This window comes from Engraulis encrasicolus, unplaced genomic scaffold, assembly GCF_034702125.1.
Source record: "Engraulis encrasicolus isolate BLACKSEA-1 unplaced genomic scaffold, IST_EnEncr_1.0 scaffold_26_np1212, whole genome shotgun sequence".
Taxonomy (NCBI): Eukaryota; Metazoa; Chordata; class Actinopteri; order Clupeiformes; family Engraulidae; genus Engraulis; species Engraulis encrasicolus.
The window spans coordinates 1,835,312-1,862,811 of NW_026945555.1; the positions used below are offsets into that span (position 1 = coordinate 1,835,312).

General features: G+C 41.3%; 1 protein-coding gene across 1 annotated transcript in view; it reads left to right on the forward strand.

Annotated features, from left to right (window-relative positions):
• Nucleotides 1-27,500, forward strand: part of LOC134442928 (protein NLRC3-like) — a 43,565-nt gene that overhangs the window by 15,738 nt on the left and 327 nt on the right. Inside the window, exons 2-3 of the mRNA XM_063192889.1 lie at nucleotides 23,139-24,968; nucleotides 26,630-26,800. Coding sequence (XP_063048959.1) covers nucleotides 23,139-24,968; nucleotides 26,630-26,800 — 2,001 coding nt within the window. The remainder of the gene's footprint in view (nucleotides 1-23,138; nucleotides 24,969-26,629; nucleotides 26,801-27,500) is intronic.

Here is a 27,500-nt window from a genome sequence, read left to right on the forward strand (position 1 = left end):
TTACAGTAGGAGGCGGATTTGTTCTATTTTCATCAATGAAAGTGAGCGTATTCCAGGCTGAATATCAGCGCAAGGCATATTACGGATTTTCTGCCTCTCCTCCCCTGGTGGACCGAGTAGAAAAAAAGCGAAAAATCTGCTTCACGTCACCTGCGGATATCCAGATGCGCTATATCACAACATTCATAGCAGAGTCACAATCGTACTCTAGGAGAGCTAGAAGCAAGAACTCGTCTTCTATCCATTTTCCAGAGTTTAATTTACACAGATTTTGGTGTATTTTTCACAACACAACTCCAAAGATTAGCCTTCATGAGGGCAGTCATCGGTAAGCGATTAGGGCCTCAGACTTGTAGCCCCAAAGGTTGGCCGTTCGAGTCCTGAGCCTCCAGCATTTTTGTCGAATCGAAGTGAAGAAATCGTATAGATCATCTTGCAGTGAGGATGCTTACTATTAGTATCATAGTGATGTCTAGTTATTTAGTGTTGTTGTCTTAACTGTTATTTTTTACATTATTGTATTCCAATTGTGTGTGTAAATCAGTGGGTTTACATTTTATTAATTGCTTATCACAAATTGCAAGTATATGAAATGCCTTTTTTGTTGTTGTTTTTATTTTTTCGATGGAAGCTCGCGATGAAAAAAAAAACGGAATCGAGATTTTATGGTAGGCTTACAGCTCGACACAGTGTGAATCTGCAGCCACGTTTTTTTTTTCTTCAATTGGGAACAAAACAGCTCAATTGTAAAGCAAAAAGTGGCGTCCCAATCGCGCTGTGTCGAGCTGTAGGCCTACCAGAAAACCGGTAGTGGAAAAGAGGCAATAGAGATCTTCCCAGCTAATCCCCCTCCCAGCTTTTACCCATCCCAACCAACAGTACCAACACTAGCTACAGAGGTCAATTTTGTCCCACTCCATCTCTATAATTCCCTGTTTATTCTGTAGCTTGATTGAATGAGGTATAAAGGCATTTTTGAAATGATTATATTTGCACCAAGGGAGTCTGAACCTCCTCTCAGAGTTCAGATAGATGTATTCCCCATTTAGTGCATGACCACCATCCGCTACAATGGCATTCGCCTGACTGATAGTGGCCTGCTCAAAGAGTTCCTGTGGGTTAAGGGAGGGCATGACACCCGTAATCCTGCCTGCTGTTTTAATGAGGCTTGAGATTTCTGCCCTGTGTTTAACTAGCTATAATTATATCCTTAATTTGTAACTGATGAACTTTGCGCAGTATACCTCACAATAAAGTAAATTAAACTGAACTGAAGACATGTGCTGCCCCAGATGACCCTTCAATATAATACTGTGTGTGTGTGTGTGTGTGTGTGTGTGTGTGTGTGTGTGTGTGTGTGTGTGTGTGTGTGTGTGTGTGTGTGTGTGTGTGTGTGCTGAATACACGTGTAATGCTGATGTTTTAGTGGTTTTGGTCCTTTTGTATAGAAGTCAAGTCAAGTCAGCTTTTATTGTACTTTCTTCATATTCACAAGTCATTCAAAGGAAAATTATGTGTCTCTCTCTATACCATGAAGGACATAGAAATTACATTTTACTGACTGACAAAGTGCAAGACAGGACAGGACAGGACAGGACAGGACAGTACAGTTTATTTTTAATCACAACAAGCAGCGCTGGTGCTTTGTTGTGTTGCAGGGTCCAGGCAGTTATTTTTAGTGGAAGTGCAGGTAAGGTGCAATCACATGGTGTGTGTGTGTGTGTGTGTGTGTGTGTGTGTGTGTGTGTGTGTGTGTGTGTGTGTGTGTGTGTGTGTGTGTGTGTGCGTGCGTGCGTGCGTGCGTGCGTGCGTGCGTGTGTGCGTGTGTGTTTGTGTTTAATACAAGTGTAATGCTGATGTTTTAGTTGTTGGCTCTTTTGAATAGAAGATGCTGCTGATTATGAGTCTTATAATGTGTGTTGACACTTATTCATGAATGTATAATACACATTACATTACATTACATTACATTTGGCAGGCACTCTTATCCAAAGTGACTTACAATCGAGAAACAATTTATCATAACAGTTGGTCTTGACTGTAGTCGTATCATAACAGTTGGTCTTGACTGTAGTTGTATATTAATCACAACAGTTGGCCTTGACTGTCGTCGTATATATAGAGATGTTGTGCAGTGACCGCAGACAGTTTTATCAGAAGAGATACTGTAGTGGCAACTCCACCTGAGGAGCGGGTGAATAAGCAACGAGTCTGACGCGACAAATCTTCCGACACAGGATTTTCAAGTTTAAAAGGTTTACTTACAAATAAAACATAGGCCTACAAAAACAAAGGAATTCGCTGTGTAGTTCTTAGTGGTGAAGCCTAACTAGTCGGTGGTTCTTCCTTAATCTTTAAATATCCATGCGCCGGCCGAGCTGCCGGTCAGAAAACTGTATCACCACCACCCGACCTTCTGAATGACAAATGACGCATGTCACGCTTTATATACTACTGCGTCTCGCGCACATTACACATTAGTGACGAAACATTCTCCGATCCAATAATGAATTAACATTTCTTTCTTCATTAAATTGACACTTTATTTGTCCCTGGATAAATACAATAGAATTAAATGGAGTAGAATAGTTGAGCTTATAGTATAGTACAATCCCTTAACTAATCATCACTTGTTGAGGAGTTAGGGCTGGAGAGGTAACTGCTTCGCAGGGGTCTGGGTCATAGAGGTAGAAAATAACACTAGAGAGGACACAGCAATTTGCGACAGCACTGGGAAATGGCAGCTGGAGCTTCCCAACTTCCGTAGGTAGTGTAGGTACCTTCAGGCAATGCAAGTCAATGGAGAACACGCCCTCTCCTGTCAAGAAATTTACTAAAAGGAAATATGAAGTAACACTTTAATCAAAGACCAGATTTGAAATGTCAGGCTAAATATCTACTTAAATCATATGAGTCGATAAAATACATTTAAAAATTAAATAATATCTTTTATGAACATAGTTAGCAACACACTTCAACTATTGTCCTTGTATAGTGTGTTGATGGACATTTTCACATGATTAAGCCATTTTTGACAGAGGTGAGCCTCGTTCTCCGTTAATTTCCATTTCTCTGATATACCTACAGGTAATGGCCGACACAGATTGCCGTAAAATGGGGGGCAGGGTCCTCTCTTATTTTCTACCTCTATGGTCTTGGGTCTTCAGGTGGCCATCCCCCTCCTTCTTCTTTGGTGTTTCCTTGACAGGCCCACAACACCTCCAGAGGGCTCAACGGCACCATCTGGCGTCTGCTTTTACCCCTCGGTGGTCATCTTACAGTCCTGTCTCATCACACAGATCCAATAACTTGCTGGGAGGAATACATTTGAATGGAGTAGAATAGAATACATTTCACTCCACTGGATAATGAGAGTTTGTGTTTCCGGTGAGTTCATGTGAAGGTGCTGCCCTCTGCTGGCTGGAAATAAAACTCTTCAGGCCTCGTCTTCCTCTTCCGACTCTGTTCATGACTCCGTGGTGCAGAGCTTTTGACTGTTAAGATGCAAATTGGCCATTTTAGAAGTACCCACTTGTACTTTAGACACTATAGTCTTAACGGGAAGTTTTCCCATTTTTGCATTTGGCTATGTGTCACCTTCATAAAGGACCTTGTCAGAAGAGCTAGACACAACCAGGAATAGATATTAAAAAACAAAAAATGTTAAGGTAGGCCTATGCACTCATGACTCTGAATTAACACCCGCCAACCTGCCAAATGTGGGTGAAATTTAATTTGGCCAGTAGCGCCCGACTGAAGTAAATTCTGAGCGGTAAACGACAACCAGGAATAGAGATTTTAAACAAAAAAAGAGTTTGTTAAAAGGTGGGCCTACGCACTGACAGAACCCTTTATAGCACAAGGAAACACAATCCTCCAGATGTGCTGACTGTTGGCATTCCATTTGCCTTAAAATCAAGACAATTTTATGTACAAGAAAGATTTCCTGGATTGACTGGAGTTTGATCCAGAAATGCACATTCATATGTTTCTGTGTGTTTTCTTGTATCTTGAGTGCTGGATGATGCCATGCAAAGCATTGACACAGATTGCGCGGTTGCCACAACAAGACGGCTACCAGATGCTGATATTCGGCCACAAGTGACAACACTCTCCACAACAACCCAGCGGTTCAGCCCCTTCTCACACTGGCGTTCGCTCACAAGAGCTGTTGGCACTCTGATACACATCATTCAGTGTTTCAAATAAGGCAGCAATGGTGGACAATGCCAGAAATGGCACCAATGCTGCACGCCTATGTCAGTGGACATCCTCAATCTGAGTGCAACAGTCATCGTCAGAACTGTCCAATAGGAAGTCTTTGAGACAGAACCACAGTAGCAGCCGATGCGACGCACGAGTTTGTGATAACAATACAATAGATGTGACCGTTGTGAAATAAAACCTGAAAATGCAATGCTATGTTCTTTTCTTGTTAACATTGCAAGCCAGGAAGCGCAGTGGCCAAAGTTTTGCAGAAACTTTGACAAGAACTGCAGTCAAGTCGGAGGAAAACATCCGTCTCTGAAAACACGTGTTTGGGTGAAAAGGTAGTCGGTAACCCGTTTACGAGGCAATTTAATGCCTGCGTATAACTTGCAAACTTATTCCAGAAAAACTGGTGCAGCCAGACTAGAGAACAGCAGGAGTGACATCACCCTCTAGTCAGGTGGGTACATATTACAGTATATGCACATGTACATTCCAACTACCGAATCAATAGGGATGTTTTTGAGGACTGATATTACAAAAATGGCTAGGTAATTTCACTTTCTTTTTTCCTAGTAATATTTAAAATGAGTTCCTGGCTCTGACCAGTTCAAAATAAATAACTCAGAAAAAAGATTTTTTTTTTGAGCAAGTTGAATCCAAGTTCAAAAATGAACAAAATCCGATAAGTCATCAATCTGCTCAAAAGAACACAAGGAATGCTGGCTTGTTCCAATCTCAGGCTGCACAAGTTGGTCTCGAACAGCAAAGATGTCATGGAGGCTTTCCCATGTGAAGATCGCGCCACAGATAGTCGTGCGTGTGTGCAGTGGTTCAGTTGAAAGCAGTTCAGCGTTTGGTCCTGTGTTGTACTGTGTGCGTGTGTGTGTGTGTGCAGTGGTTCAGTTGATAGCAGTTCAGTTTGATCCTGTGTTGTACTGTGTGTGTGTGTGTGCGTGTGTGTGTGTGTGTGTGTGTGTGTGTGTGTGTGTGTGTGTGTCTGTGTCTGTGTGTCTGTGTCTCTCTGTGTGTAATGGTTCAGTTGCCCAGTTTGGTGCTGTGTGAACTGTGCAGTGTGTTCAGAAGTGTCTGTTACTGTGCAGCTGGGCTCGTAACTGCAGTAGAGATTGTTTCTGTGTGAAAGTTTGAATGACTGCAGTAGGTACTGCTGTGTGGAAGACCAGTGTCTAAATAGTTATGTGACGACAACACAAAGGTGTGGCTCATGTGTACGTCATTATCTGATCTACCTGCTCAACATGATTAAAGAGACACTACATACATCTCAGTAGTTTTACTCAGTTGTCTCTTCTAAATAACATAGTTATAGCCTATACTGAGGAAGTGCATTTCATCATGTTACATGTGATGAAAAAGAAGACAAGTTTGAGGAATTCCTATGTTTCTGTAAATAATTGTCATACCCACACAACAAGCCCTGCCCCCCAACACACCCTTTCCACCAGAGCAGCACATACCATACGGCAGTGAAAGGAAACAGTAGACGCCTCTGCCTCACACACACAGGTAAGTAGCCTGCTGGTCCTGTGTGTGTGTGCGTGTATGCAGTGGGTCAGTTGATAGCAGTTCACTTTGGTGTGCGTGTGTGCGTGTGTGTGTGTGTGTGTGTGTGTGTGTGTGTGTGTGTGAGTGTGTGTGTGTGTGTGTGTGTGTGTGTGTGCAATGGTTCAGTTGCCCAGTTTGATGCTGTGTGGACTGTGCAGTGTGCGCACAAGGGCGCTGCTAGGGGGGGAAAGGTGGTACTGTGCACTTGGACTAGTAAACTGCATTGTTTCTGCTGCTGTGTGAACGTCTGAATGCTGTGTGTAGGTACAATTCCTGCCACTTCTCTACGCAGAGAAACTCATGACAAAGTTATGAGAATCATGTGACTCAAACTGATGATGATTGAGACGAAGGTCATCAATAATCATTAGTAAAAGAGTTACTTCCCCTGTGACCACCAAATGGCTGGCCCAGGGTCCCTGCCATGTTGTTCTCAGTCCTCCTCCTCCTTTAGGAGGCGCTGTGACTAAAGCCCCATTCACAATCACCTGGTTATCGATGACCTTTGATAACCCATTGTCTTGCCCCTTGTCCCTCACTCTAGTTTTGACTGCGGGTCAGACAAGACGCATAGAGCAACTTGCGCAACATTTTGGACAAAGTATTGTTTGATATCTGGCCGAATAACAAACATAGACTGCTGAGTTCATCTTACACACACTTTGCAAAGAATTCCTCACTTCAAGTCTAAGATCTTGCCTGGTCATGTCTTAAGACTTTTATCCGGACTCTGTGGGCTAAGGCGAGCTCACTGCGAGAAAATATCCACGCACGCCTCCGTGGAACAAACTTCTCGCATTTGGGATTCAACCGACAAATCTCAGCCGCAACAACAAAGACTTTTGCAGCCCCAAACTCTCGAGGACGAGAGAAACGTGGACTGCAATCCCCATTTCCAGACGGACGTACCGAGCCTTTGGAAACTGGATCTTCCCCTCTTCATCTCACACAGTAGGCACTGGGCATAGCTTATGTAGGGTAGACTGAGTACAGTTGGGTACACTTTTATTTTTGTCCCCTTCCACGCAGAAATTAGACTATTAAAATGTTCTAAAAAGAAAGTTGTTTTGGACAGAACATATTTTCAGGATGTGGGCAAATATATAATCAAGGAATATATCGCTAGGATGTTTAATGTTTATGTAATTAATCGAACAAAAAAGGTGCACTTTTGTCCAAACTGTACCCTAGCTGAAAAACGGTGGGGTACAGTTGAGACATAGCAGAGTACAGTTGAGACACCATTCTAATCAATGGGATGTAATAGCCATGGGAGCTAATAGCATGGCCGATAACAAAATACTGTACTCAACTGTACCCGTTAGCATCTTTACATTGGTTTTACATAGTGAAATTAGCATTACAGGCTAGCGTCTAAACTGTCCCCTTCTGGCCAGATCACACATTGATAAAGATTTTAAAATGGTTTTAACTGTTATGATGTCAGGAAATATGTCTGCTTTTAGAGCACATATCATGGCTTGCAATCATGTAACTTATATCAAGAGGATAACTACTGGTCATTAGATATTCAATGTTGCAGGACCCTGGTGAAGTAAATCTGACCTGTCGAAAACAGCATTTTCCCAATATCTTTGGATCTGCGGTCTGTGCTGGTTTCAAATTTCCCATGATCTAAGTGGACATCGATGCGCATGTCCACATTAAAAATTAGATCAAAGCTACGTTGTTACTTAGAGATATTTGTTTTGTCTCAACTGTACCCTGTACTCAACTGTACTCAGTCTACCCTACTGAGATAGATGTGTTTTTGAACTATGACTTGAGTTATTTTTCATGTGCACATGTTTATTTGCATTTCTCCTGCTTCTCTGTCTATCCTTCTTCTTAGCTTAGGTTCCCCTCTGCTAACCCATTCTGTATTACTGGCTACTAAGCCTAGCGACCCCGCTTGTGGCGTTCGCACGGAATAGTTCAAGTATTGATTTGACCATCAATGTTCGGGACTCTCCGAGGACCGTCATAGCGCGTCCGTTTCGCTGACTTGTCCAGAAATACACGCGCTGCGCCTTTTGTTGTAACGGGCTATAACAAGCCCTAGGTTAGCAACGCAACGCTAACCATTTGTTTACACAGACACGCATAGCCACTAGAGTTCCATCTCTCTTTCCCTTCTCTCTCTATCTCTCTCCCTCTCTCTCGTTCTTTCACTCTCTCCCTTTCGAAATACTTGATTCTCAGAACCCTCCGAGCATTTCGGTACTCTTTTATACACTGTGAGTGCATAATCTGTAGTAAACCATTCTCTGAATAGCCAACTCTGCTCGGAGCGCCATTAGCCAAGTTGGGCTTGCAGCGTCTACACAAGCACGCTGAAACCCCACTTCCTGTAGTTTTACAACTCGTAATGGCTGCGTAGACGGCAACGTCTCCCACTTGTTATTTCTTTTATTTCGTTTTCTTTCTCTCCCTGTTCTACTCGGACTTGTTATCGTTAATTCCAGAACCCTTTGATACATTCGCGCGTCCACTAAGGGACTTGAAGCGCCTGAAACCACACGGTTTACTTGCTACATAGCTGCTAGCTATCCCTATTGTTCACGGTTCTGATGCTAACGTTAACCTAGCCGAGAGGACGCCATTGTTGCCCAGCAACAGACATACACACAGTAATCAGTGCGAGTTCCTCCCACCGACTACTTCTCTCTCATCCCCTTTCATTTCTCTCTCTATTCCACAAGGAATTGTGTGCATTTATTACAGAAACCTAGACATTGTTGTGGACCCTGTGGGCCCTGCCTAGTCGACATTAGGCCTTTGCTAAGCAGCTACTTATCAGTAGCCTTTCCATTGTCTATGCTTTCTGTAGCTAATGCTAGCTTAGCCAACCACACACACGTGGTAGCCTATAGCAACCAGACCCCTGCTACACACACACACACACAACTTGAAAGCCTGTTCCCCTCTTCTTTCTTTTCCCCTATTGTGATTAATAATCCAAGGATTTATGAGACGGTCCTTAAATTACATTTTAATTAATTTGTTTATTAATATTAATTAATTCATAATTAATTAAATTCCCAAACGAGATTTTACCTTCAATTCCTGGTATAGCCGCATGAGGAGTAAATCCACACGCAGCTTCCCATACATTAACGTAACTTCAATTACATTACTAGTGCGGTCCGCGTAAGAATTCCGATTCTTACGCGACTGTACCTACATTACGTGGTGCGGTCCGTGTGAGGATTTCAATTCTCACGCGACTACCCCTACAAGTGGAAGATAAGTATCTAAATAGTTCTGTGGCTACGTCTTGGAACACAAAGGTGCGGCTCATGTGTAAGTCATTATCTGATCTACCTGCTCAACAGGATTAAAGACACTACATACATCTCAGTAGTTTTACTCAGTTGTGTGTGGACCTCTGTCTCGTTAAAACTGAGAGTCCCTTCTAAATAACATAGTTATAGCCTATACTGAGGAAGTGCATTTCATCATGTCACATTTGATGAAAAAGAAGAAAGGGTTGAGGTATTTCCATGTTTATTAAAATAATTGTCACACCCACACAACAGGCCCCGCCCCAAAACACCCTTTCTGCCAGAGAAGCACGTACCGTACGGCAGTGAAAGGAAGCTGCCTCACTGACCTCACACAGACACACACAAGGTAAGTAGCCTGCTGGAGTCTATGGCAGTCAAAAAATAGAGCTGCTATATTTTATTTTTTTATAGATTTTTATCATATATATTTCTAGATTGGTGTTACCATTTGTAGATCAGAGCATGGTGTTTGAACCAGAGACTTATTTGCATCTAATTTGAGGGATTTGCTTGTTGACTGGTATTGTGTTTTGAACATCATAATAAACAGTTGATCGAAAGATCTAGGATGATTACATCTGCTGATGGACAATAGAAATATTCACCAAATAAAATTTGGACATAAAACATATCTGATTTCTTTATTTTCTTAAGTAAAACTCAATGTACTGTACCAGTGTTCCTCTTCCATGCACTCTGGAATGTTCCACAAGTCATCATTAGCTGATGGGCCTGATAAACAGGTTTAATGTACGCGACTGAAAACACACACACACACACACACACACACAAACACACACAAACACACACACACACACACACACACACACACACACACACACACACACACACACACACACACACACACACACACACACACACACACACACACACACACTCCTCGCTTGAGGGCGATATATGACATCATTGTCCCACAGAAACCTTGTAACTTCATTCCACTTCTTTCTATCTATTCTAAATGTTATAATTATAAATCAGAACTATTTGGCAGTCTCTACGGGAATACAGTATGTCAAGTGAGAACACCCCTCACATTTTCGCAGATTTGTAAATAAATGTTCATAGTGTAACCAAGTGGACTTTAGATGTTCATTTTCCTAAAAATAATAATCATTTGATGTGTAATTGCACGACTACGCCACTGGGGGACTTCCACCCCAGAATATATTTTGATTTCAACCAGTAATGAGGCACAACAGGTTCGGATAGAATGGACAAGAGACGTACCTTTAACCCTGTGAAACCTGAACCATGAAAGCAATGAGAGAAAATTCTAATATTTTGGAATTTGCTTCAATATTGGTCCCTTATAAGAAATGTTTTTAAAAAAAAAATTGTTAAGGTCACTGAGATATTTAATGCCTCATATATGATGCATCAGGCTTTAAAGGAATGAAAATTCCAATTTCATGACCATTGAAAAATGACTTTTAATGCATTTACAACTTTTTTTTATTTAAAAAAGTTGTCAGACAATTTAATTTGAGGATTATCTTTAAATATTTAGTGAGATCCTGCCATTTTTTAAAGCCTATCCTTGTTTTAGCAGGACCATATTTTACATTTCCCACAGCCTGGTTGGGTAATTTTTTTAAATCTATGTAAAAACATAGCTGATCGAATGCTTAACAACCTATTTATGAGTGTAATATAGATCATTATTCATTTTTGATGTGTAATTTGAATATATGGGTCCATTACTACAATTGGACCATTTCTCCATTCACTTAAATGCATTTTTTACGAGATCATAATTTCAACATTTTGCATTACATTTTCAAAATTGCAAGTAAAACCTGTTTCTAAAGGCAATATCTTTGTCTTGAAGTAAAACAACTTGTGTGTTTTGTTAAACGATCATCGTGGTATGCTTTGTAAGTTTCCCTATGGAGCAAATGCATTGATGGCTGACTTCCTGCCACCGCCGGATGGTGCTTATATGTTTCATCAGTTTTAGCACGATCTCTCTGCAACATGGTGTAAAAATATAAACTCTTCCTTGATTAATTGCACAAAGCAAGTGTTCAAATTAAAGGATGTAGAGTTATATTTCGGAAATTTGTACACAAATCTTTTGCAATTTGACGATATCTCAGCGTCGGTCAGGGAAACCGCCTCTACTCCATTTTGCATTTTTCGTCGAGCTGTGATCAACTTGTTGTTGACCGCTGCTCTCTTGTGGCGGTTTCCATGTACTGCAGGACGTTTGGAAATGACACGCAGGATGATTGAATTTGATGCATCATATATGATGCGTCCGGCGCGATAGGGTTAAATGAATAACAATATTTTCTTTATTTAATCAATAAGTAAAATGTAGAGTAATCATGGTCGGTTGACAAAGATCCTAATGAAGCTAGACCAACAGAGTAGGTCGGATAAGACTAATTCACCACGTGTGCACCAAAATCAAGGGCCCATGGTAAATCACACAATCACACGCTCATAGGCACACTACACTATGAAGTGATTCAAGTCAGGGTGATTATCCACTACACACACACACAGGTGAATAAACACGTTTGAAGTCAAAGTTACTAAAGCCTGCCCAATGAGTGTAGCTCAAAGTTAGACGTGGCTAGGCTACACGACCACAGTTTATACCGACCCCGAAAAATAACAAAAACACTTGACTGAATAGCGGCTCGACAAACAGAAACAAAACAAACAAATAAACAGAAAGGCAAAACTAACAGGGCAAAATAGCGGTCAGCAAGTAGGCTACTGCCCACCGAACGTCACCGTAAGACCCTCGATGATCCTCTGAGGTGTCTAGGAAATCAGGTGAACGAACAGACAAATAGGTAAGCCAGGCATATTAGACAAAGGGTGACATACAACAAAAGGATATTTACACGCTCACTTCTGCCACAACACCGACAAGGACGACGTCCACAATCGACTGGCAGGTAGGACGCCAAGGGATCTCTGGCTACTGCCTGGTAATTAAAAGTGTTTGTTTACTACACAACTTCTAAATGTTTGATAGCATCTAGAAATATAGTGGTGACACATACCTTACTCAGAATCAGCAGCAAGGCAACAGGGTAGGCCATCAGAATACTTGGGCACCGGGAGAGCTCCTACAAGCCTGGCTATCCCAGCTGATTTTATAAAAACAATGGCATTGTTGCCAATCACAGACTAGCCACTGAGCTACCCAAGATCCCATGATGTCATTTGTGTATGGCAACTGCTGAAGGACATACATTGTACTGAACAGACAGTGCAACCCGTCACATAGGATAACATTAAAGAAATGTCACTTTGACACAATAATTGGTGACCTGTTAACAACATATATAACCACTTAAATTTGCTGTTCACTTACAAAAAATCAAAATACATAATTAATGTATTAATGTTTGAACATGTACCCACAAAAGTGACACCCCAGATTAAAATCTGGTAGAGAAGGGGTCGTGTTGGCCTGAATCGTCTCGAAATGAAAAATGATTAAAAGGGAGGTAATCAGTGTACATTTCAACCTTTCTTTACATTGAATTTTTACATTTTGAGTCTGCACCTGGCTTAAACAGATTGGTGTGAGTATTGAATGCAATCCTATGGAGAGTATCATGATCTGCTTCAGTAGCCACAGTGCATGTCAATGTTTCTTTTAGGTGTAATTCAGATTTCCAATCTTGACGGCATTCATGCATCCCCAAACCATGTCAGTCCCACTACCCTATTTGACTAGCCAGATAATAAACTTTTTTTGTAAAACTCACTTGTTTACCACCACACATCTAAAGCAAATCTTGGTCTCAAGAGAGATGAATAGACCAAGGATATGGATCACTGGAACCACGTCGTCTGGTCTGAAGAGATCAAGATAAACAAATGTGCTTTAAAAGGTGTCAAGATTTGACCCATATTATATGGATGTTTTGCGACATTATTGTGAACTTAAACAATCTGCGAGGGTGGTTGCGAGGGTGTAGCCTAGGCTGCCTATTGATAGTGATTTTTGCTGCAGTAATGAATTTGACATCATTGTGATAAACGATATAAGAGGGTGTAGCCAGGCTTTCTCTTAACACATTCAATACCAAAAAGCCCAAAATCTCAACTGTCTGTATATTTTCACGGTTTGTTTCCATTACAAAGTTATTCCATTTTAAGCGTGCACTGGTTTAGGTAGAAATAGCGTTTTTCACCATTCGAACTGAGATAAAGCCTTTTTGTCACGGGTGCGCTCTTTGACTCTCTGAGTTTAAATTGCGGGTCTAAATGCATTTTCACGCCCGAAGAACAACTCCAGTAGCTTCCAAGTAAACTATTTCGATGCAAAAATCACCTGGTCAGGCTATTGTTCAGAGCCACATCACCTGAAATGCTAGCTAGCTAATGTCACTTGACTGGCAGTTTTCGTTCTGTAGATAAAAGTAGACGCCAAAGTACTCACCCAAAATTAGGTTACTTCCTGCTGTGTTGCTGTTTTTCATTCCAACCTTCCATTTTGACACCTAACTTGATGACAGCAAAACTCCTTATCCTTCCATAATCCTTCTTTGCTCCGCTGGAGTCAGCCTCGGACCTTGAGCAATCTACGTCCAGGGCTGTGCTATCCTCCACTGACAATCCAGGATTGCAACCTGTTGCCACCAGCTCGCCCAGCCAGTTGAAAGCTAGGTGCGCCTCGAGCGCCGTTGCCCATGATGACACACCGGTAGAAATCATCCAGAAAAACTGTGCTTCTCCACTGCCAACCCCAAGATGTGGAAAGCGTTGTCGGTGCCTCTCCTCCGTCTGCAGTTCAGAACCAGGCCGAGTTTCAGCTACAGTTGATCGAACTCCACAATGCAAGCTAGCTTCGAACACCCTCAGTATGCCTTCAACGAGTGATGACGTCCTCTTCTCAACTTCCAGACCCTACGGCCGCGGCTGGAACGGTGCCAGTGCTGCCCTGGCGGCTCAGTCTTCTGCTGTACTAAGTCGTCCCCTCAACATATGCATAGAGGTAGCACAACGCCAGAAATCCTTGGTGACTCCAACATTAAGGGAGTGAAACTTTCTGCTGGTGTCACCTATTGCTTTTCCAATGGCAAGACTAGTGATTTTATTAACACTGTCCCCAAATTGCTTGAACACCATAAGTCAGTAAAGACTGTTATCATTCACATTGGGTCAAATGATCTTATGGATAGAAAATCTGCCAGACTGCATGATGAATTTTAGGAACTTTGTTTTAAAATCGAATACCTGGGGAACACAGTGCATTTTATCAGGTCCCTTTCCCTCTCCCTTCAGGAGAAATGAGCATTTCAGTCGTCTCTATGGACTGCATCAGTGGCTCTGTCACTTTTGCTTAGCAGCTGGCTATAATTTTCTCTCAAACTTTGACTCTTTTTGGACCAGACATGACCTCTTTGATACTGACAGACTCCATCTCAGTGCAGAAGGAACCAGGCTGCTTACCTCAAACTTGCTAAAGCATTTATCACATAGAGTCTGACATAGTGCCCAGCTTGACCCTCCTTCAAGACCAATCCCCGTTTTAGTGAGGCCTAGGATGACGCATGAGACCTGGGACATGAATTACTCCTGCCACATCCCCATAATCCCACTACCATCCTCAGCACCTGCCGTCTCCAATAGGCCTAGATCTCGCTTTCGCAGTGGTGGGGTAAACATTGGGAACATTCGGCTATTGGAGTACTCGCATTGCTCACGGGAAGTGTCACACACCAAGGCTAAGGCAGCATAGGTCAACTGTAGATCAGTGTTAAATAAGACCTTTATACTCAAGGACTTTTTCTCTCATCATGACTTGGACTTGTTATTTTTAACAGAGACTTGGATATCTGCTGGAGTTGGTGAGTCTACTGCTTTTGGCCTCACCCAACATATAGACCAAGCCACTGAAACTGGGCCACACTCTTGATTTAGTTATATCCTATGGCTTCTCTGTTGAGAATATATCTATGGACGATGCCACTTTTTCTGACCACAAGCCTATATTTTTTAACATCAGTATCCCAAACCCTGCGCAGACAGCCAAAGCCCCAGGACAGCTCTCCCGCCGCCTGGGCCCTGAAACCACTGCCCTCTTTGTGGACCATTTCTTAAGTAAGGACGTTTTTTCTACAATGTCTACAGCAACAACTTTTGATGTTTTTTAGGCCCCTCCCTACTGCTGATTATAAATGCCTGCCTGACATCAGGTGCTGTTCCAGCCAGCTTCAAGCACGCAGTCGTCCAGCCGCTGCTTAAGAAACATAATCTTGGTGGGGCGGGTGGGCATCAGTGGTACAGCACTACTCTGGTTCAAATCTTATCTACTTAACAGAACGTTTTCAGTCTCCATCGACCACTCCTTCTCTTCACCATCTCCGGTCTCATATGGGGTCCCACAAGGTTCCATTTTGGGCCCGGTACTTTTCTGTTTATACATGCTCCCCCTAGGGGATATAATTCGCAATTCGCAAGTTTCTTTTCATTTCTATGCAGACGATACTCAATTGTACATACCATTAACATCTACAGATTCCACAGAGCGTTTGTTGGACTGCCTAGAGGCCATTAAGTGGTGGATGACCAATAACTTTCTTCAACTCAATGACTCGAAGACTGAGGTTATCATTTTTGGTCCCCCAAAATCACTCCCCTCTGTGACGACTAGTTTATCCACTATTTCACCTTACGTGAAACCACATGCAAAAAGCCTCGGGGTTATTCTCGAACTGAAACAACTCAGTCATTAAAAATAGTTACCACCAAATCAGAGTCCTCGCCAGCATCAACCCTCTCTTACTGTCCAAGATTTAGAAACCGTCTTACATGCATTCATAAAATCCCGCCTTGACTACTGTAATGCCCTTTATTTCGGCCTCCCCCAGTCCCAGATAGCACGTTTACAGCTGGTTCAAAACGCAGCCGCTAGACTTTTAAGTGGTTCTAGGAAGCATGATCACATCACTCCAATCCTTTCCTCCGTACATTGGCTCCCTATAAATTTTAAAATCAAGTTCAAAATGCTTCTTTTAGTTTTTAAGTCCCTACATGGTCAGGCCCCCTATATTTCTGACATGCTGCGCCCCCACTCTATACCTAGGTCCCTGTTCATTATTTAGCCTACATTCTGTTATAATTTTGCTTGGCTGCCTTTATTTATTTATTTTACTTATTTTTATCTTCCCTAGCCAGTGTTGCACTGGTATACAGGGCATATAAGTTTTGTGTTTTATATATCTATTTATTTATTATTTTTAACTAATGTGCTTTGTTTATTTATCTATTGGATTTCTCTCTAGCCGGTCACTGTACAGCACTTTGGCCAGTTTTGTACTGTTTTTAAATGTGATTTAGAAATAAAATACTAGAAATAAAAGTACTTACTTACTTACTTACTTACTTCCATCATATGTTTAGGAACAGGCTAGCTAGCAAGGCATTGACAGGACATGTTTTGATGTTCTAGGAAGTAAATGGACAAGTGACGTGACGTGATCAGGAAGTGGTTTGATTCGCTACACCGCATTCCACATTATTACGCAAATGACATTTTCCCATATAATCAATATAAATGACAGTCGTCATAATTTTCGAGTCATCAGCCATTAGAGTACCATTAAAAAGTTTTTGAATGAACCTTCCAATTATCACTGTATTTTTTAAAATAATAGAAAACTTAAAATGCCCAAAGTGCTCTGTTCCAAATTATTACACAAAACAGTTTTGTGGTGTTGTAATCCAAATTTCTTTTTTTCTTTCCCATTTACATCAATACGGTTGGCATTTGGTACCTTCTAAATTACATTTCAATGATCAAAACCTGGTTATAAGCTGTAACTGGAATGCTGCATTTAACATTGAAGGCAGGGCATTGCGTGGGAGTTATGGAAGCCCAGATATCCTTGATGCTTTGCTGTCAGCTGTTTGTTTGTTTGATGTGTTGACCCACACCTAACTCTTCAATAAACCAGTAGATTTCCATGTCACGTTCAGGTGCTTTGGTGGTATCGACATTCTAATTTACCAGACATAAAACCCCATTGGATGTTACGTCTGGTGAGTTAGAATGTTGATATCGCCAAAGCACCTGAAGTCTCTTCTGGGAGACCATTCCACCACTTGTTTACAACAACAGAGAACAGCCTTGATAACAATCTAACACGATGGATATGATGTGTATATGTCAGCAGTGAGTGCTCTATTCTCTGGTTCTTGTCTAGGGCGAGATCTGCTCTCGACCTATGGGGCACCTAAGTCACGCCCTTCTACTTCCGATCCACGGGGCTGGAGCTCTCAAAATTTTGAATGCAAGTTAACCCTTTAACGCATAACATGGGTCTAAATAGACCCGGCTGAGTTTAAAATTTCTATATCTTTGTAAAAATACAATTTTCTTACTCAGCACTCCATGAATTCCTCAATTGACTTGTTTTTGTCCCTTAGATGACTTAATTTATTTTTATGCATCATAACTTTTTGCGTGAAAACACTTTTTTGGTTACTACCCCTTTAACGCATAACATGGGTCTAAATAGACCCGCATTCATTTCCTATGTAATTTCATCACAAGATTAATGTCTCTTAGCCATATTGATAAAGGATTTAGATTCTTTTACTAAAAATCCAACTTTTTATCATTTATGGAGTATTAACTCCCAACATCAATACTTATTTTAAGTACTTGATGGTTATTCTTTGATATGGAAGTCATTTTATATAACTATATGATATTTAGACACATGGGTCTAAATAGACCCGCATTCATTTCCTATGTAATTTCATCACAAGCTTAATGTCTCTTAGCCATATTGAAAAATGATTTTGATTCTTTTACTAAAAGTCCAACTTTTTATCATTTATGGAGTATTAACTCCCAACATCAATACTTATTTTAAATACTTGATGGTTATTCTTTGATATAGAAGTCATTTTATATAACTATATGATATTTAGACACATGGGTCTAAATAGACCCGCATTTATTTCCTATGTAATTTCATTACAAGCTTAATGTCTCTCAGCCATATTGAGAAAGGATTTTGATTCTTTTACTAAAAATTCAACTTTTTGTCATTTATGGAGTATTAACACCCAACATTAATACTTAATTCAAATACTTTATGGTTATTCTTTGAAATAGACATCTTTTTAAACAATGATATGATATTTACACACATGGATCAAAAATTGTCCACATTCATTTTTTATATACACTGTGTGCAGAATTATTAGGCAAACATGTTTTTTGACCATATTGTCTTTTTTATGCTTATTTTCCAACAGGAATCTATATGAACTTGAAAATCTATCGTATTTAAGCATTCCAGGCCATGCATATTTGTATAAAAATATGGGGCTGTGGTCGAAGGTGCCCAACACCTTATATCAGGTGTGCATAATTATTAGGCAACTGTGTGTCTTCTTGGAAAATGGGCCACAAAATAGATCTAACAAACTCTGAAAAGTCGATTAAGAATTTTGAAGTCTTCTAGAGGGATGTGGCCGTCGTGAAATTGGCAAGACGTTGGTCACTTTACCACAGAATTATGAAATGCATCATTACAAAATCATCAGTCTCGTAAGAAATGTCACTGCAAAAAATTGAGAAGAATTTAAGGTGGAGCTAAAAAAAAAGTATTACCCTGCAGTCCTATAATATTACACAACAGAAACCAACACCGAGTGTCCAGAAGAACAGGGCATTGAGCACTCAGAGATATGGCCAATGTAAGAAGGGATGACACTAGACAAGTTAATTAAGTCAAGACTGGGTCAAAAATACCTGGGGACAGAGTTGTCAAAGTTAGGCCTATTATGGACTTGGGAAAGTGACTCTTGACAGACAGGGTGGATGAGCCCATGGCTGGATCATTGAGAGGAAGACATTTGCATCTTTTGAAGACCATGGTATTTATGCTGTACTTTGCTGGCATTTGAGTGGAACTCAGGAACTCATGTAAGTGTGCACATTACTGATCTAGCCATAGTCTCATCTACCTGGTCCATTAACAGTCACCTTCACTAGTTCATAAAACCATTGAAAAAACTGTCTAAAGACATTTCTTGACCCAGTCTTGACTTAAGTTTCTTGTTGAGTGGTCTTCATGTTTCAGCCTGTTTTACCTTGGCCATGTCTCTGAGTGCTGAATACAATGTTCTTGTGGACACTCAATGTAGGTTTCAGTTCTGGAATATAACAGCACTGCAGGTAATAGTTTTGTGGTAGCTTCATCTTCAATTCTTCTAAATCTGGCAGTGACTTTGTGAGCTCATGTCATGTGACACTGATGGCTTTGTAACAGTGCTTTAGACGGATGTGACCAATATTTCAAGACAGCCACACCCCTCTGGAAGACATCAAAATTGTTTATAGTATTTTTGGAGTTTGTTAGATGTCTTTTGTGGCATATTTTCCCATAGGAAAGCAAAGTTGCCTAATAATTATGCACATTAATTATGCCCTGATAGGCTATTGGGCTCCTCCGATCACACCGTCTCTTATTGTACAAATATGCATGGCCTGGAATGCTTAAATCCAATAGGTCAGCAGTGGTCAACAGTGGTCAAAAACTGTCCGCAGTTTATTTGTTCTTGACTGGAATCCTTTAAATATATTTTAGTCCCTAACGTGAAAAACTTCAGGCTATGTCCGCAATAATGGGGGAAATTATTTGTGTGTTTATTTATATAAGATACAAAAAATAACACCCATTTTATGCATTAAAAACAGCCTAAATCACAACTTTTAATCCATTAGCTATTAAAATACATTAATTGTGGAAGTTATTATAGTGAAAGATTTAGACTTCCATTAGAAATGAATGCGGGCCATTTTCGATCCATGTCTAGAAATTAGTGATTTAATTCCAAATTCATGTTTATTTGTAAAATAAAAATATAAGAACATTTTAAAAAATACTTTTTTGAATTAAGGACCACCTATGTAATTACTTTTAGATGAATTATGGGGTAAAATCTATTGGTTTTAGAAGTTGTGTGACAGAATACATGATTAATGCTCAGAAATACATTGGAAATGAATGCGGGTCTATTTAGACCCATGTTATGCGTTAGTGTGAGTCCAATGGCTTATGCATTAAAGGGTTAATGGAGCGAGTCAAGCTAAATCTTCATCCCGTTTGGCATGTGCTCCGGATTTCACATATGATGACAGTGAATTTGAAAGGTTTGGACTTGCGTCGTAAGACCACTCATTTTCGGCACGCAAGAAACGTTATTTTAGCTTTTGTGCAAAACTGTGTTGGAGACTACACGTGCGCCTCGCATATCTGACGTGAACCGAGGCACAGCCAACCCTACCGCTGCACCGTGGGTTAAGTGGCTGCACGTCGGACATGCGACGTCTGTTGTGTAGTCCAAATAATTACATATTTTTGCACACACACAACTCAAAAATCGCTTGTCAAATGAAGTCAACAAGCACACCATTGGTTGTTATTAATTCTGAGGCACAGCATATGTGTGATCGACGGGGAAATGCGAGGTGGGTCGGAAAATAGCTTTGATCAGTCCATTACAGCCCAGTCAAAAGTTTTTGCGTTGCCAGCCCCATAAGCCGCCCGGAAGGGGTGGAGACTTAGGTGCCCCATTACCTCCAACATGAGTCTGCTGGAGGAGCAGCAAACACACACAGCACTGGGAGAGGATGGTGCTGGAAAGATGTGAGTGTGTGTGTGTGACGTGTGTCTGTCTGTCCGTACGTCCCTGTATGTGTTTTTTATAATGAAAAGGAAGAAAGGAGTCGCACACTGGATCTGAATGCAAAATCAAAAACTGTATTAAACAAAGCAAGAAAAAGTCAATAAAACTGGGAACTTTTGTCCCTTGTCTGTCGGTTTTATTTACTTTTTTCGGCTCTGTTTAATACAGTTTTTGATTTTGCATTCAGCTCCAGTTTGTGACAGCTTTCTTCCTTTTCATAATACTGCTCAGGATAAGACATTGGCGCGGACGCCACCCCTCCATTATATGTGGTTTTTATAATGACATATGCATACTGCTTCATAAATTGTGAATCTAAAGCTTTGCGGCCTATATTTTCTTCCAGTCCACTTGATGCGAGGAGGCGAGACCCCAGCTGTGTGTCTATGAAGAGTGACCAGTCCATGAGTCATCCGCTACAGTTTGGAAACGGACACTTATCTGGGTAGGTGAACGAGAGATGGTAAGAAGGCAGGTCAGAACCTATGATTTTTTTTGGGTGAAACGCAAACTGAAAAGTATTATTGACTTTCTTCCAGTCCACTTGATGTGAAGAGGCCAGACTCCCCTGTCCCCAGCTGTGTGAGAAGGCCAGACTCCCCTGTCCCCAGCTGTGTGTCCATGAAGAGTGACCAGTCGATGGATATGCCAATGCGGCTTGGAGAAGGAGACTCCTCTGATCAGAAGTAAGCAAAGCACTCTCTGTCTCTCGCCCTCTGTGTGTGTGTGTGTGTGTGTGTGTGTGTGTGTGTGCGTGTGCGTGTGTGCGTGTGCGTGTGCGTGTGCGTGTGCGTGTGCGTGTGCGTGTGCGCGTGCGCGAGCATGTATTTGTGTTGGTTTACGACTGTGTTTTATGTTGACATCTTGTATGCACACAGAGATATTAACTTGATTAATTAACTTTCTTGGCAGTCTCACACAGCAGATATCAGATGGTAATACAAAGGCGATGGACAGAAGTGGAGAAGAGGAGGAAGAGAGAGGAGAGATGGACAGAAGTAGAGAAGAGGCAGAAGAGAGAGGAGAGATAGAGGGGTCTTGTACAGAGCAGAGGTGAGCTGCTGTCCTGTTTTCCTTCCTTTTTTTAGGATCACATAATGGAACCCAAAAAGAACAGTCATTGGGAGGGAAAGTGGAAAACAGCGATCCTAGCGGTTACGTTCCAACCACCAGGGTGATCCTATAGCAACTCCCATAGACGACGTTTTTTTTTTTTTAATCCACAAAGATATGATGCTGAGCTAGCACACCAGACACATGTTTCAGCTTACATGATAGGATGAACTACTACCTGTTGAAATCTTGAGTAATTTTCTGCCCTTTTAAGAAAAGTAGAAATTGTGCCAATCTGGTCGGAAACAGACTACAGCTCCCAGCATGCTGTGCTCCGCACCTCATTGACAACACAGAGAAACAAAGGAACGAAAGTTTTTTGCATTTCTTCACATTCTTGTAATCCTGTGAGCTCCATATTGGCGTCTTATTATACATATATACACTGGATTAGTTTGGTTTGATTTTAGCTTCTCTAGTAGGTATGATGGCTTCTGTAATGACGAGTAACCACCTCTCTGGATAATATTTGGCTATGCTAATTTGGCTATGTAAATTACATGAAGCACATACATAAACACGTCACACATGCGAGTCAGTGTAGTTCTGTATTAGCTTTTTAAAGGGACACTGTACAGGAAATGGTCAAAAAAGGTACTGCAACTATACTGCTCATTGAAACTGGGCTGCCAATTGCCAAGTTTGATCTTTACATGAAAGTTTACTAAGTAATAAACAAATATTTTCTGGTATGGTCCAAGTACAGTCATTTTTGCAGCTAAAAATGGCTATTTTTGGAAATTCAAAATGACGGACCATGGAGAAGATCCCTCTTTTTATGTATGAAAAGTGCAATTTTTCCAGTCATAATGAATATCCTACTTTGATGGTGGTGGTAAGTATTCATGAAAAAGCTAACATTTGTGAATGGGCAGCATGAATTCTGGAAATAAACAACTAAAAATCTCACACAGTGTCCCTTTAAAGAATATTAAAATCAGTTCAGATCAATAAAAAAAAGAACATTTTACCACCTGAATCGATCAAACGGGCTAACATGCATATTATATGACAGCCACTGCTTCTACTTCGTCGTCCGGACCGAGATGTAATTTTTTAAAGAAAACAACCATTAATTTGATGCAGAGGCTTGGAACGTTGCCAGCAGGGGGCGATGAGATTACTTTCCCTCCCAATTGCTCAATAATTATAAAGTTATCTTGAGGCATTACTGTACAGATCTTTCATTAAAATTCAGTTTATTAAATTAAATTAAATTAACTTTGAACAAGAACCCACATACATTATATGCTTTGGTTACAGATGTAAACAGATGTGGGTGGATATCAAGGACCATAAAGCCCTTCTGAAGGAGAAGTCTCAGTGTTTGACTGAGGAAATCTCCAGGCAGGGAAACCCCACACTCCTCAATGAGATCTACACAGAGGTCTACATCACAGAGGGGGGCAGTGGAGAGGTCAATGAAGAACACGAGTTCAGACAGATTGAGGCAGCATCCAAGAGATCAGCTATACATGACAAAGCAATCAAATGCAATGACATCTTTAAACCCTTGCCCGGACAAGAGAAGAATATTAGAATGGTGCTGACAAAGGGAGTGGCTGGCATTGGGAAAACAGTTTCTGTGCAGAAGTTCATTCTGGACTGGGCTGAAGAAATAGCTAACCAGGATATGCACTACATATTTCCTTTTCCTTTCCGTGAGCTTAACCTAGTGAAGGAGGAACATCTCAGTTTAATGGGTCTGATTAAACGATTCTGTGGTAACATCAATGATTTGAACATTTTCAATGATATCAAATGCAAAGTGTTGTTCATCTTTGATGGTCTCGATGAGTGTCGGATTCCTTTGAATTTCAACTCCAACCCAAAGTGTTGTGACGTAACAGAAGCAACCACAGTGTCTGCTTTGCTCACAAACCTCATCAAGGGGAATCTGCTGCCCTCTGCTCTCCTGTGGATCACCTCCAGACCAGCAGCAGCCAACCAGATCCCTCCTGAGTGTGTGGACCAGGTGACAGAGGTACGGGGGTTCAATGACCCCCAGAAGGAGGAGTACTTCAGGAAGAGAGTCAGTGATGAGGACCTGGCTAACAGAACCATTACACACCTGAAGTCATCCAGGAGCCTCTTCATCATGTGCCACATTCCTGTCTTCTGCTGGATTGCAGCCACTGTACTAGAGATAATGTTGAAGGAAAGAAACACAGGAGAGATCCCCAAGACTCTGACTCAAATGTACACACACTTCCTGATGATTCAGACAGATGTCAAACAGAAGTACACAGAAAGAAAAGAAACGGATGAAGGGATGGTTTTCAAACTAGGGAAACTTGCTTTTCAGCAGCTGCAGAAGGGAAATCTGATCTTCTATGAGGAGGACCTGAGAGAGTGCGGCATTGACATCACAGAGGCATCAGTGTACTCAGGAGTGTGTACCCAGATCTTCAGGGAGGAGGCCGGGCTGTACCAGGGGAAGGTGTTCTGCTTTGTGCATCTCAGCATTCAGGAGCATCTTGCTGCATTGTATGTGCATCTCACATTCATCATCCAGAAGAAAAATGTTCTCAACCAAGCAACCCCAAGGCCAGCCACATTCATATCCAAGCTTGCGGAATGTTTTAGGCCGCTGCCTGTGTCTGATGCAAAGGAGGGTGGTGAAGTGTCTGTGTACGAGCTGCAAAAGAGAGCAATAGATCTGGCCTTACAGAGTGAAAATGGACACCTGGACCTTTTCCTCCGTTTTCTATTGGGCCTCTCACTTGAGTCCAATCAGAATCTATTCGGAGCTCTGCTTCCACCGATAACCATCCAATCAGAGAGCACAGACAAAACTGTCCAGTACATCAAGAAGAAGATTGGTGAAAATCCCTCCTCAGATAAATGCATGAATCTGTTCCACTGCCTCAATGAGCTGAATGACCAGTCCCTAGTGGAGGAAATGCAGAACTACATGAAGACATCAGGAGGTCTAAAGAGAGCCAAACTCTCCCCTGCACAGTGGTCAGCTGTGGTGTTTGTGCTGCTGACCTCAGATCAGCAGCTGGATAAGTTTGACCTGGATAAATATGGCGGATCAGAGGAATGTCTGCTGAGGCTGATGCCTGTGGTCAAGGCCTCCAGATCAGCAAAGTAAGTCAGTCACCACTATAATCACATGTTTGTGCGTGTGCGTGTGTGTGTGCGGGTGTGTCTGTGTGTGCTTCTGTGTGTCTCTCTGTGTGTAATGACTAGAATATTGGTATTAGTGAGATATTGTGTTGTAGGATGCATAATTGCAAATTATTTGGTATCAATGAGATATTGTGTTGTGTGTGATGCATTATTGCAGATCATTTGACTATAGACTGCTACTCTTGTACAGTCTAGAACTGGTGGCCAAGGTGAACACAATACAAACAAACACATTAACTGAAGTTACATTTGGGTCATTCCACGCCAAATCAACAAGTGCCCACGCACTTAGGTCTCAAAAAAATCTGAAAATATTACTGAGTGTACCCATGGTACTTAAGAGAAACACTGCTACTTTATTTGAATGTAAGATGTATACTCTCCATGTTACAGCCAATTTCACTGGGGGAGGGGGGTGCCCATTTTGTTCACATTCTTTTTTTTGTCAAAGTTCACAAGCCCGTAGCTCAAGAACTAAACTATGTAGGAAGCTCAAATTTGGCATGCTGGTACGTCGATAGGAATAGTTTGTTGCAAAACTGTCAGTTTTGGTCTGTATGATCCTGCATTGTCATAGCATTCCCTCAAAGATGATACAAATTGTACTGGAGTGTTTGGCTGTGCTCTGTTTAGGCCTTCCGAAGACATACTGTATTTGTACCCAACATAGCCTCATGATTTTTTCCCCTTGTAGATGCAAGTAGAAACACTCCCATGAAATAGAAATAGAATAATATAATAGAATATAAAGGATAAATAGAAATAAATAGAAAGGAAACCCCATCAGTGTTTTACCAGAAGACCTCACAAGTCTGACAAATCATTTTGGGTGTCATTTTCAAAGCACCAAAACACCTTGTGGGATTGTCCNCAGATTTTTATTTTCTTCATTCTCCATGAAGTCTTCTTTTTAAAAATGCCAATGAGACTTGTCTTATGTGATGTTTTTTTTTTTTTTTTTTTTTTTTTTACCTGTGTGTGTGTGTGTGTGTGTGTGTGTGTGTGTGTGTGTGTGTGTGTGTGTGTGTGTGTGTGTGTGTGTGTGTGTGTGTGTGTGTGTGTGTGTGTGTGTGTGTGTGTGTGTGTGTGTGTGTGTGTGTGTGTGTGTGTGTATTCACGTGTATATTTCTGTGTATGTGTATGTGAGAGTGTCTTTGTGTGTGTGTGCTTCTATAGGCTGTGGGAGTGAGTTTGTGTGTGTGTGTGTGTGTGTGTGTGTGTGTGTGTGTGTGTGTGTGTGTGTGTGTGTGTGTGTGTTTTGGTATTTTAGTATTTCACTACATGTGAAACTGTCTTCAGATTAGTTGAAATCAATGATAGTGCGGATGAACCAGCAGCTGGTGGTTTTCAACAGGATAAAGAGCCATTATCTAACAGTGTCAGTGTGTTTAGATGTATCATCATGTTCATCATGTTGCCCGTTGTGTGTGTGTGTGTGTGTGTGTGTGTGTGTGTGTGTGTGTGTGTGTGTGTGTGTGTGGTGTGTGTGTGTGTGTGTGTGTGTGTGTGTGTGTGTGTGTGTGTGTGTGTGTATATGCGCATGTGCGTGTGTGTGTGTGTGTGTGTGTTTTTTTTGTTACAGTGTCAGTGTGTTGAAATGTATCATCATGTTTCCCCAGGCTGCATAACTGTAACCTGACAGGGAAAAGCTGCTCCTCTCTGGCTGCAGCCCTCAGCTCAGGATCAAGTCTCAGAGAGCTGGACCTAAGTGACAATAATCTGCAGGACTCTGGAGTGGCACTTCTTAGTGCTGCATTAGGAAATCCACTCTGCCAACTGGAGACACTAAAGTGAGTTTAGCAGCATCCTTAACATGTATTTGTACATGCATTGATTGTGTGTGCGTGCGTGTGTGTGTGTGTCTGTGTGTGTGTGTGTGTGTGTGTGTGTGTGTGTGTGTGTGTGTGTGTGTGTGTGTGTGTGTGTGTGTGTGTTCACGGGTATATGTGTGTGCGTCTGTGTATATGTATGTGTATGTGTGAGAGTGTCTTTGTGTTTGTGTGTTTCTATAGGCTGTGGGATTGAGTTTGTGTGTGTGTGTGTTTTGGTATTTTAGTATTTCACTACATGTGAAAGTGTCTTCAGATTAGTTGAAATCTGCAATAAGTCATAAAACTCTGTGTGTGTGTGTGTGTGTGTGTGTGTGTGTGTGTGTGTGTGTGTGTGTGTGTGTGTGTGTGTGTGTGTGTGTGTGTGTGTGTGTGTGTGTGTGTGTGTGTGTGTGTGTGTGTGTGTGTGTGTGTGTGTGTGTGTGTGACGTAAAAAATGCACCCACTATTGATAGCTTTAAATCGAGACTCAAGACAAAGCTGTTCTCAGATGCTTTCCCCAAACTTAAATTATATATTCTTTTTTAATTATTGTTTTTATTTTTATGTTCATTTAATTTGTTTTATTTTATTTTATTATTATTTTTACCTTATGTTTTATCTTAATGTTTTAAATGTTTTTTGACTCTAATTCATTTCCTTCTTTCTTCCCTGTTTCCTT